At 40.6% G+C, this 13,420-nt stretch overlaps 1 protein-coding gene across 1 annotated transcript in view; it reads left to right on the top strand.

Annotated features, from left to right (window-relative positions):
* The window catches only part of snap91a (synaptosome associated protein 91a), a 51,506-nt gene that overhangs the window by 10,424 nt on the left and 27,662 nt on the right, over positions 1 to 13,420 (top strand). Inside the window, exon 2 of the mRNA XM_023410461.1 lies at positions 11,046 to 11,188. Within this exon, the coding sequence (XP_023266229.1) occupies positions 11,046 to 11,188 (143 nt within the window). The remainder of the gene's footprint in view (positions 1 to 11,045; positions 11,189 to 13,420) is intronic.

Genomic DNA, 13,420 nt, shown 5'->3' with positions numbered 1-13,420 from the left:
GTTTCCTGTAGTTTTATTACTGTTTGAGTTCTGCCTCAGGACCTGACTTCGCAATAAAAAATGAAAAAGTGAAAGAAGTGAAATGTCACAGAAAAGTGTTCCCCCACTGACTGAATCACCAGATGCAAGGGACCCTGTGGGAACATTGAGATTGTTTTAAAAAGTTTGAAAGTTATGCAACACCCACAGCTCTCCTGGAATAAATCCCATAGTCTCCCCAAGTAACAGGATCTGTCAACAAATCGTTGTCAGTAACAGAGTCATTAATGAATTTAGGGAATAAGCCTAGCCCTTTTTTGTCATTGTTGCTATGCCTGTTGCTGTGTCGACTCATACATGTTTTACAATGATGATTTGACAGATTTACCTTTTGTTATGGATTGCAGCTTTCATTATGTATTCAAAGATGAATACATTGTATAATTAACTACATCTTTGTTCTTGAGTTTTTAGTTTTGGAAAGTATAGGAAAAAAGGCAGAGTAGTGGTCTTTGCCCTGTGAACAATGCCTGTTGCCAAGGAGGTAAATCACCGCAGACACCCAGTTGTAGAAGTGTTTTGTCTGACTTTTTTTTAGATTTAGATAATGCACTCATGCAAACACAAGAGACCGTTTGGAGCTTTCAGCTGTATTTCCCAGGAGTTTATTTCAGTAAAAATTGGTTTAGATGTTTTGAGTCAAAGCCTATCAGATTTCTACTGGGCAGAGCTGGCCAAAATCAGGCTTGGATATTAAACCAAAGTGCCATCTCTAATTTGCCCTTTAATGGGTTTGTTACATCTTGTGGGACATGACCTTTTCTGTATACCACCACAATTCTCTGAAACATATGGATATATTCAGTGCTGAGAAGCATTCATTAGTAGGGCATGGTTGATTTTAATTATGTATCAACTAATTCCTTTCCTCCTTCATTCCTCTGTTACTTTTCCATCCTGCACTTCTTCAGCCCTGGACAGATGAATTGTAGCACCCACACAGATGCAGATTCAGTGTCAAACAATCCAGAAAAAAACCCGTCTTGGCTGCATTGTTTGGTTCAGCATACAGGGTGTATATCTGTCGCTGCCGCCTCTCTTGAAGCAGAACTTGCACCTAAAGGAAAACACAAGCTCTGGATTTTCTATCCATACATGGCCGACACAAAGCCTCATGGGAGATGAACAGCTAATAAAGGACAGAGGGAATTAAACAGGACAGGATACATGTACACAGGGAGAGATGTAAGACTGATGATGCTCAGGTAGAAGATACATAGGCTCTAATATCAGCACGTTTTTTGTCTGAGAGGGCATCGGTAGTCAGGAGACATGGGAGCTGTGGGCAAGAGGAAGGACAATTAGAGTAATTAGAAAAAGATTGATCGGTGAATGCAGTGGGCAAAAAGCAGATCTGTTCACAGAGAGAAAAGATTTATTGAATGTCTGTTTGGGTGCTTTGTTGAATGGGGACGCACAATACCAATGAACAAAAGGTCTATTTGCTCCACAGTTGCTGAACATCACAATCTACCTGTAGGAAGTATATGAAAGCATTTATATTTGCTGTTCTAAACATTCAATGTCTGCCAGCTTCCACTTCCTGTGAAGGTTTGCAGACTAAGTTTTGTATTTCATGTTTTCTAGTTGTTAGTGTGAGCATAGGTCATTTTTCAAAGAAAGCTTCTTTCTCTCTCCTGACTGCATGCTGACACATGTCTTGCTTGACCGTCCGACAGATCAAGCTGACACCTTTATCCAGATGCTAGTCTTCACCATAGAGTTTGCTTTGAGAGTGTGTTGGCTGTAACCATACAACTAACACTCCACAGTTATCCAACTAAGCTAACAGTATTAGCTGCTTACAGCCAAGCCAGTTAGTACAAGCACTAGCCCCACTCGAGCTAAAATGACCTTACTGGTTTGACAAACTCATTTCCTACAAAGCTAATCATCTTGCTAACTTTGCCTCTGTGTTTGGGGAATCTGAATGTACTTTTTCCACAGTTGTGAGCATTCATTGGTTTCCATTGATTCAACACTGGAAACATTTACAATTGGAGCAAGTTTAACTAGAGACCATTTTGCAGTGGGATCAAACCAGCTGCAATCCACGAGTACTCAATAGCCATTACCACATTTTTAACATCACCACTCAGTACTCTGTGTTCGCACCCATCTTCCAACTCGGCGTTCATTTTAATCTCGACTGTATCTTGCATGGTTGTGGCGCTGTCATGGTGATACACTCTGTTCACAGATAGACAGGAGAGACATAACACCTGCCAAAGTAGGTGTTTCCAGGACCAGATGCTGCCATGATGCATGCTGACACACATACACACACAAACACACTTCAATTTCATTATATACGGAAATAACTGGAAACCTGAAGTGTGGATCTACCACTGTGCAGCCTGCAGTCCACCTCCCACACAGTTTGACATTAGAGATGGTCAGAACAAATGTAAAGTATGTTATTTGTAGGAAAGGAGCTAAAACACGCTGATGTGAATTTTAGTGTTAAGTAAGGTATACATTTCAAAACTGGGGTGTTCCAATTAGTGCTTAGTACTCAAAAAATCCATCATGTACTGTATAATAATAATAATGTTTATTGAGGCATGCTTCAGTTTCCCCCTGAGTTATTGTTACACGCAGTAGCTGTTAATTACATTTATTGATGTGTTAGTTGAGTAGAAATAAAAGAATGTGCCTTATAATCTTTTAAATGTGATGAATATGTTTTTATTATTATGCAATAAAGTACAATGTTGGATTTTCTTCCCATGAGCTGCACCACAAAAAAACAAACCACAACTCTACCGAAAACTGAGAGTAATGTCACTGGAAGCCAAAGTGTCTGTATGAAGACAGCGCTGCTTTCTGTGTCCACCAGCAGAAGCAGTAGCGTTGTGTGGACTGCCAGCTTTTTCCTCACATGTCACTTCCAGCCTCCACAGTGTCTGGATCCCAATGGCTTCCTCTTTCTTTGGCTGCCACGCCACAATGGTGCTATGCTACGCTGGGGCACATTGCATTCTGGGTATTCTTTTTTTTCTCCCCCTGTATGTTGCTTGAGGGTGAGAGGAGCTATAAATACACACTGTGCTTTCATGGTCCATTCATGTGTAGCATCACTCATGCAGCATGGCTTGTATCACACTCTGTGCTCTTACATAGAGGAAGTGCTCACTGAATACAACAGTCCTCATGTTTATCACACGTTCAACAATACGGATCTACATGATATATTAGTAGATTTTCAGTACAGAAAATAACATACATGTTCAGTATAGAGATTATATGATATATATGGAGGAGTCAGTGTTGAATTCTTCAGCAGTGTTAATCCTGCTATGACTCATATACATCTGGCTTTGGCTAGATGACCCTATCAGTCCGACTCTGTGGGAGTTTGCACCTGCGAGGATGATTTCAAAGGAATTTCACTGAATCCATGATGCCACTGCAAATATGAAAGCCTGTTGCCTAGGAAACCACCTTGGCATGTCCCCAGTGGTACTTATTGGTACGTTTGTCAAAATCCATCTATGAAAAATAGGAGGAGGATGTTGCATGCATGTGTGTCATGCTGGCTTGCGTAAATGCTTGCGTGTGTCCTGTGGTGCATGCGTGCTTGGCAGTTTGCCGTCAGTTGTACTCACACACAGGGGCTTTGATATCACTTACGTTTATCGATGTGTTAAAGGGTCGGATTTGAAATTGGAGTCCTGTCAGGTATGTATTGGGTTTGGCAGACGCTGCAGGGCATCCTGATACGGTATTCAGTGACCGTTATCTGACACTGCGTTGGTCAATAGAGCACAGACGCGTCCAAAGTGCGAGAGTAGAAGATCTTAATCAATACAAGCTTTCTGCATCGCCCGCTAAGGAGACACTGCTTTCTTATTGTCTACTAATCCCATAAAAAGACCAAAACCAGCCTTCCCTACCCTGTCTGTGACACTCAGCTACAAGTCCATTGCTTTCTACTCAGGTCACACGTGTTTTCTTTTTCAAAACCAGTGTAACTAATTTCCAGTAACAGCTGGTCACCGTAGTTTTTAGGAAATATCAAATAGGAGTTAAAAGTGCGTTTGTTGTAGACAAATTTTAGCTGTGAGCACGGTGCTTGTAGGATTGACTTCAAATAAACTACAGTGCGCAGTCATAGAAAAAACAAGGGACCCATGTGGTGTGGCTTACTTACACTAACCAGGCACTTTATTATGAACACCTGTACACCTGCCTATTCATGCAATTATCCAATCAGCCTCCAATCATCATCTGGCACAATGCATGAAATCATGCGGATACAGGCCAAGAGCTTCAGTTATTTTCATATCAAACATCAGAAAAATGTGACGTATCTGAAAATCTCAAAGGAAATGTTTCCAACATCTTGTGGAATCCATTTGTGAGCTACCGGAGGACATGCCCACTGTTAGTATGGTCTTCCCAATAAAGTGCTCAGTGAATGGCAGCCTATGTGTTTTTAGCCCATAGGGGGGTGTTGTTATGACATTATTTGTACAAACATCCACGTCCCCCTCAGGAATGAAATGTTAACTTAAGTGACAGCTCTCCAGTTAGTACTTTGGTTTATGACCAAATATCTGAAAAGCTAATGACATTCTCAGCTGTGCTTTGCTTTTAGTGCTAAACAGCACATGTTAGCATGCTAAAACAGAAAACTACAATGGAGAACGTGCTAAACAAACCTATGAAACATCTGCATTGTAGCACTGTCATTATGACCATGGTAACATGCTAAGGTTAGCAATTAGAGTTAGCATTTAGAGCAAAACACAGCTGTGTCTAATACAGTGACACTCTCAGAACCGCTTGACTGCAGATTCTTAGTCGTGGTATACATTTTGGACAACAATAGAGCTTTGGCACACAGAGGACTATACTACATCAGGCTTTGACTACATGGACAATACAGGTTTTCATGATGATGCACCGATATCCAACAACACCAGTTTCTCCACGTACACCAGACTCAGGAGGCCATAATGACTTCTGGCATCATAGACATGGTAGATAAGGGAACGTCAGAGGGTTCTTTAGGGAATCTTAGGATGTATTTATCTCATTAAGAAGTGCTGTCTGTGTAGCTGCAGTCTGATGTAAGCCATTCTGTACCTCTGCACCATTGACCTCATCCAGACAGGATTAAAAACACACAGAGCCATACCATGCTATATCATATATATATGCTGTAATGCTGTAATGAAATAATTTCATTACAGCAAACCATTGTACTTTATACCTCATAGCTCAGCAACAAGAAAAAAACTGTAGCAGGACAGGAGCCACATCCCAGAGCATGCTCAGTGTCATCTGCCGACACACAGCTACTCCCAGGAGACAGAAATGCAGCTGTGGAGTTTTTGCAGAGTACACAGCCATATTTATTTCAATGAATGAATCTGTCAGCATAATGCAGCTCTTATGTGATTTTAATAGTTGTCAGACTGCAACAGTGCTGGGGAATAATGACAATTGAACAATACAATACAATAATGACAGCCTTACACTTTATATTTTCAGAAAAAAAAACAACCTTTTGCAACAGTAGTTAGAGAGAATGCTAGAAGCTTATCACGGTTCAGTGATAAATTGTGTCTCTGAACCAGAGAATAACTTCTGTTAAAAATATCACGCCTGTGGAAATGCTGCAGTACCTTCGAGGACACAACTGCACTGAGAGCAGCCGTGTGTCCTGATGAATATTAACAACCAGATATAACATGGTGTAGGAACTTTAATTCCAGTCTTCCAATCCAAGCATTCAATTCTCAGTTTGGCACTAAAGAGACAGTGATTCTTCCCAGCGACAGTTTGAGAAAATTTCACCAGCTTTCATGCGTAACAGACGAGGTAGCGTTATGTACATAAATCTGTCTTTTGATGCTCATCAAACAAAATGCTGATTCATATTTGGTTACACACACTCTCGAGGATGTGAATGTGTTACACCACTGGTTCCCGTTCCTTTCGCTCGCTACGCTGCACAATGACAGCTCAGGTGCTGTGGCTGTAAAATAGAGCAGGCGAGGATGTGTGTGTGTGCACTGCTGGAAAAGTGTGTGTATGTGTATAACATAGTAGAATAGTGTAGGGGCTACGTAATCCTCATGCCATTAATAACCTTGTGTAACATCTAAAAAATCCACAGGCTTTAAATGAAGGACGTGTCCTGAATGCTGTCACTGGGGAGCAGGCATGTAATACTGGGATGCTACAACATTTTGGAAACCAGAATAGTATATAGTAAATATCACTTTAAGTTAAACAACAGGTTATAATTACAGCAAATAAGACCATGGTCCAAACACTCTGCAGCCGTGCAGCTGCTCAACGTGAAGACTACAATTCCCAGATTCCCTGTTTCCGTTCACATGTGAACAAGTCAGACCCAAGATCTAGTCCCATCAGCCTTGCTCTCCATCAGTGTTACACTTAACTATTTATAGACAGTAGGCTACTGATCAGCCTGTGAAATCAGTGGTATCATATCTTCTGTGGCTCTGCAGGAACTAATCCTGATAATATCACCAGGGTCAGGGCTTGGAAATGACACATTTTTAAATAGAGAACCTAAATGTGTGCGTTTACCATGCAGAGTGGGGGGTCAGCAGACACATAAGAGAGAGACAAACCACATAAAATATCCTGACTATAAAAACCTCTAACGTCAAAGACGGTGGTTATATGACTCTATATGACTTATATGTCCTGCCCCTACCCCCGATAAGACAATCATCTGCTCTATCTGAACAGGGAAACATATCAAACCAATCGTGTTGTTGCATTGACGCAAGCAAAACCATGCGTACTTTAGTTTGGGGCAAAGTCATCAAACCTCTTAAACCATTTTCATCAGGATTTGACATGTGATTCTGTAAATGCAGTTTTTATTACCTGGAGACCATTTAAAGTGAAATTATTGCTCCTCCCCCACTCGTTTAAATGGATTGATATAACTACCCGTGGGCGTTGCCAAGATGGCAGTCGAACTGGCTGTTCGACTACTGAGCTGCATTATGGGAATTGTAGGAGCCACTGTTTTCTGGTTTGTCTCATACTAGGATGTAAAAGTCAGGATATCTCTGCTTCTGCTGCGATACATAGATTTGCGGCATTTTCCAAAAACGAGTCTGCCACCATTATAAAAGTGTAACATTGAATTGTTAGAATACACTTTTGAGATTGACACTGTTTTTAATTTGATACTTTGCTTTCTACTCTTAGATGCTTCCATTGAGATTTGTGTACCACTCTGTGACAGGAGGTGATGCAATGCAAAGATATATATGACTCAGCTTGCTGCGTGTAGCATTATGCAGTATATGGAATATGGATCCAAGCATACAATTGATTTGTTAGTGATCATGACTCTGTGTGTGGGCTAGCAGTTCTCAAGGGCCACACATCGAGCTGCCTCACACTCTCTCTCTCTCTCCCCCCTTGCTCTTCCTTACTCACATATGAATAATTGAGGAGGAAGGTGGGGGGAGACGGTGAGTCAGGAGTTCCTGCTGAATTGTTGTTCAGCATCTCAATCAGAGCTGAGGCTCTCTGCCTCTCTCTTTCTGTGTCTCTCTGTCTACAGGATGAGGATTCTGTTCTACTGCCTGTAGCAATAGTTCCCAAGGCATTATCTAATACACTTTCAAATAGACTAATATCAGTTTGCCTTTGGACACATCAGTGATCCAGTGAATAGTGGGTTTATGAAAGATTTTATCAATATGATTGATAACACTCAGTGGTTGTTGAGTGGCTGTTTCCTTTGAAAAGCCCTCCAGTGTGCAGTGGTTGTTCGCAGCAGCAGTGGCCGCCACAGCTGAAGGGATGGAGAAAAGAGGCATCTTACCATCACACCACTGCAGTGCTGAAGCAAAGACCACCTGCTAACAAATAATAGAGAAAGAAAACTAAATTATCCTCAATTACAGCTATAATCTGTTGTATATTCATTTTCTTGTCATACTATTATTAGGACATCATTTACAGTAAATATGAGGCAGCTACTCATGTAGATATTAGATGGTAGGGGCTGTACATTTTGTCACTCAGTCTGTCCAAAGCACAGACCCTGACAGTGGGAAATGCAGAGACAGATAGGCAGAGAGCGAGACGCACAGAGCGACAGACAGAGATGGAGAGATGAAAAGCGTAGGATGATGCAAGCTGCTGACTCATCAGCCCTGTAGGGATTATCTTTCACATTCTGTGTGCATATATGTGTGTGTTTTAAGTGTGTGTGTGTGTGTGTGTGTGTGTGTGTGTGTGTGTTCGCTGCCTTACTACAGCAGAGGACTTGATGATGAAAAGCATGATAGAGGAAGCAAATGAGCCAGCAGACTAGTAGCATGACAGTCAGAGCAAAGTGACCTTGAACACATTTTTGCATCATTATTCATCCATTCGTGTTTCTTCCCACTCTTGCCACGGGCCATTTGACTTTATTAATGCAAACACAAATGTACATTTTAAACTTCAAAATATACTACCCACGGACGGTTGCAGAAGAAACTGTTATCTAACACACTGTAATGTCAATGCAAAGCTAATTATACTGTACAATTGCAATCAACACTTGAATTAGACTGATAGATTGATGGGGTTGTTGAAATCATTGTTTAAAAGTCAGTATTTGATGTGGAACTAAAAGGTTTTGTATAAAGGTGGTAAAATGGGTCGTCATCAGAGCCAAATAATCTTCATGGACTAATCCAGGAGTTACAGGGGTTAGACTCACTAATGAAAATAAGAAATACTCTCAAACACATTAAAAATGTTTCTGAAGTCAGTTGATCAGTTTCAAGCAACTAAATGACACACAAACAAACAAAAAAATCTGCTGGAAAAATGGTTGAATATGGCTTTTATACCAATAGCTGTTCTTTTTGTTGTCTTGTTATTTATCTTTGGAATATGTGAAAAGGAGATTTTTGAGTGCAGATAATTTGATGTTCCTTGAGCTCTGATGGGCTGTTTTGAAAACTCAAAATTGTAGCACTGTTTGTAATTGTGATTGTGAGGTACTTGAGGTTTTGAAGGATGAGGCTAAGACGTCCTTACGCTGGCTGTGGTACTCGTTTGTTGCTAGTGAAGAAGTAATTTTTTTAAAAGTAGTGTCATTTTCTAAAACAGCTCCTCAAAGAGGAGTAAATGTTATATCTATTGGGGAACTATAATCAGCCGTGGAATGATACACATTTGGTGCTCCCCCAAACTCCCCATCACTCATTACTTCATGTCATTATAACAAGTGGCTGATAGCTCAGTGTGAGCTGTACTGGCATTTAGTCTATATTAAGAAAGGAGGGAAAATTCAATAGACACCTCTCAGCTGCCTCCCTATCTGCTGGCAGTAAATGTGCAGACATGGATATGACACTATTAATGAATCACAGGACTCACTAGTAGTTGCTCTGCTCCACCCTGCTCTGCTGAATCAAAGCTTTTGAAATGACGCTGGTCAGGTTTTCTGTCCTTCTCCGTCCATCACTCTATGTACACACCCACTTATCTAATTTCTCACGCTGCCTCCTGAAGTTTGCCTGGAGGACAGCTCTGCTATCTGCCAGTGAAGAGATGTTCTTCACAGAGGTTCTACTGTTAACTGAGCGTTTCTTAGAACTGAGGAGAACTGCAGAGACAGGTGAAATCTGTGTGTGTGGGGGGGGGGGGGTTCACCTGACCAAGTGTGTTCATTAGAAAGTGTGAGCTTGAGCCTGCTATGATGGACAACATATTTTGGGGGGGCTCAAATTTCACTCGGTGCTCGGTCCTCCATGGCAATTATGCGCATGGCTACAAGTCACCTGTTTACATCATAGCCTATTGTCCATTTGATCTATTGGTAATTGAAAAAGGGCATTGATTAGTGCAGCTTGCTAAAATGCTGTGACTTAAATGCTTATGCTCATTCAGTAGTCCTGCCACTGACATGTTGGCAAGTTGTTCCCAAATAAAGTAAATTCTAAGCATAAAACCAGAGTGCTAAGGCAGATTAACTAAAAATGCACTGTAATATGGGATAGGTGGCTTTAACTGTGCAGATTGCAATGAAAATGATCCTTTTTCACTCATTATCATCAAATTACAAAATAGAGTAGAATTATCAACATGGATAAATTGTCAATCTATAGATGACAAATTCATTATTTTGGTATTACAGAAGGTGTTATCAGTGAACCATTATGCTGACCGATCTCTCAAAACCTCTGCGTAATCCCTGTCTGTCTGTCGGATCTGTAGGGCAGAAAGTCTGATTCTCATTGCAATCATGTCTTCTCCGTCTGTCTCTCTCTATGCTGTGGAATATTCCACTCTTCCTCTGCCTGTGCTGGTATTAATGACTGGCTGCAGAAATGAACAAAGCAGCAGCCAATGTGACTCATAACAGGCAATGGTAGCATGATGTGAACCACTCATCGGAAAACATTTCATTAAGATGGAACATGGCAGCTTCAGGCAGCAATGCTTTTGATAAAAACTAGCTACTCTTGCTTGCACAGATAATTCTTCTACGTACATTGACAAAATAAGAATTTAGACAGACACCTGACTCTGCAAAAACAGTTTAAGTTGGCTAACACTGACACATAAGCTCAGTTTTTTATTTTAATGAAAATGGCCCTGGTCTTTTAATCAGACCAGCTCCCAATAAAGTGGTATTCAATAATGATGAAATGATTTGTCACTCAAGTGACAATGTCGTAAAATGCGACTGAGCACGTTTCTACTATAGTACAGGTCGATTAACACTGAGCAAAGTAAAAATACATCTTTTCATTTGCTTATTTGAGAAAACATTTCACAAGTGAAAATTAGGATGCATGAGAGTGAGGCTGTGAAATGCAGCAAAGCTCAGCTCAGTATCACTGCAATGCATTTACTCTATCACACGCCCCTCTGTCTTCTTCCACCGTCCCTGCAGTTGTTGAATAAAGGGCTTTTTGCACAGTCTGTACCTGAGTCGAGTCTCTCCTCTTATTATCATCATCTGACCTCCTGTTCCCTCTCTTCTCTGTGCTTGTCAGACCTGATCCAGGCCACCCAGGAGACCAATGTGAACGTCCCCCAGATGGCCGACACGCTGATGGAGAGGGCTGGCAATGCCAGCTGGGTGGTGGTTTTCAAAGCCCTGATCACCACACACCACCTCATGGTGCATGGCAACGAGGTAAGATTATAACACACACATACTGTACGCAACCTGAGTGGATATGATCTTTCCCTGAGCTAAGTGTTCCGCCCAAGCACTCCACTTTCCAGCATCATGCGATTGCAGCCCTCAGTAGAAACGGCAAAAGACTGGTTGTAGTGGGAATCTGTCAGATATAAAGTGAGGCAGTGCTGGACAAGGACATGTGTGCTCGAATCTCCGCACAAGACTCACTTGCACATACTTGCAACAGGAGCACAGATTACCTTTCATGCATGTAAATACAAGCTGCAGTTTTGATCTCTCTTCATTCAGCCATGTAATAAGTCTAAAAGGGTGGAAATAACTTCTCAGCATACTAATATCACAGTTAAAATGTGCAACAGTTGTGTAAAAATAAGACCAGACATCTATAATTGTATTTATTTATCAGTTCAATTTTCCATTTCAATGTGTAAGGCTGTAAATTTGAATTAAATAAGAAGAATATTTCCATTTGATGGGACGTTTGCAGCCATACGAAGAAGTTAATATCTTCTACAAAGAGCTGGAACAGGTTGATCCAGGACATATATGTGTTGCTGTCTGAAAGTGTAGAGTAAGCTTTTCCAACCTTAAAGCTGCACTAGTCAACATTTTTATGTGAACAATGGTTAAAATAACTATGTGAAAGGTGTCGTTTATAGTGACAAACCCTCAGTAAAAGTATTACCCATCTTTAAAACTTTATATATATAACACATTTCATTCCAGGTGGAAGCGCAATGTGCTGCACAAAGCATGAATTATCAAGGAAGGTGCCAACACAAAAACTATGTGGTTATTGTAAAGACAAAAAACATTAAACACAAATTAAAACCTATAAATGATATGTATGAATTAAAAACCATTAAGAAAATAAAATAATTAAGACCAACAACTGATCAGTAAAAAAGTGTCTAAAATAAAACTATTAAAAAGTATAATAAAATAAAACAATAAAAAAATATAAAATGTGATTAAAATAATAATAAATGGTCCAATAATAATAAGACATGTAAAACCAATAAAAAGAATAAAAGTAAAATAAAATGGTAAATTAAGACCAGCAAACCAGACTACTGGAGAGCACGACTAAAAAGAAATGTTTTAAATGCATTTAGTGACAGGATACTCTAGCTAATGATTGTCCATGTATATTTATAGTTTATAAGTAACTGCTATTAATTCACTCAAAGGCCTTCTCTCCTCTGCTGGCCATGGATATCAGACACCAAAGAAAAATCTCATTCAACTTACACTTTTGCTCCATAGTTTTTAAATTTAGCTCAACGGCCTCCATGGGTTGAGTAAAGGGACCGGCCTTCTGTTTTCTGGTCCTGACCTCCTGACCCAATTTATGTCCTGACAGCTGAAGAAAGGCAAAGGCTCTGAATGGGCAACAAGGGATAGATAGGGAGAGATAAACAGATGCTGTTTTACTGCCCATCAAATTGCCCAAGCTGCCACTGGACTGTAGATGGAGAAAATATTCCTGCATATTCAGAGCAATAGAGAATATACTATGACTCATGGACGACAAAGAGAGATACTGTGCAATTGAGCCATTATCTCATCTCATTTATTCATTCACTTTGCGTACCTACTTCTTCATATTCCTTATTCCCTATGGGGGTTGCCTATGCTAGCATGCATTGAACAGAAAGCAGACAAGAGGGTAGAGATTTAAGGATATGAAGATAATAGCATTAACCCTTGTCGTCTTTATGGCAGGTGTCAGGGCAAAAGGGCAAGTGTACTTATGTTGCCTTGGGCCACAATGGAATACTCTAGCCCTTCACACACACACACACACACTCACACACACACACACACACACACGCATGCACATTTCACTGATAAGCTCTTTGTGTGTGAATCATTTCATACAGTGATTGTATTTTGTTTTTGCTTCAAAAGCTCAAAGGGCCAGTGTTATAAATGTATGTGAACCATGAGATTGTGTTTGACAAGGCAATATTGTATATAGTATGTGCCCTCTGTGGTGTATGTGTTTGTCATTAGCCAGGCGGCGTCCCTGGTGATAATAGACTGAGCACTGACTTGACTTGGAGAGCGAGTGAGTGAAATTGGAGGAGGGGAGATCATGTGTAGCTCACTGGTTCTCAGGGGAGGATTTTTCATTCTTAACCTCCACTCACTTTAATGTGAGCTGCTTTGTCTAAGCGGTGCGTGTGTGTGTGTGTGTGTGTGTGTGTGTGTGTGTGTGGG

Source organism: Seriola lalandi, unplaced genomic scaffold, assembly GCF_002814215.2.
Source record: "Seriola lalandi dorsalis isolate HSWRI2012SDOR001 ecotype SW California unplaced genomic scaffold, Sedor1 jcf7180002054425, whole genome shotgun sequence".
Lineage (NCBI taxonomy): Eukaryota > Metazoa > Chordata > Actinopteri > Carangiformes > Carangidae > Seriola > Seriola lalandi.
Note: the sequence above shows the minus strand (reverse complement) of the source record. Positions and strands in the feature narration are given on the sequence as shown.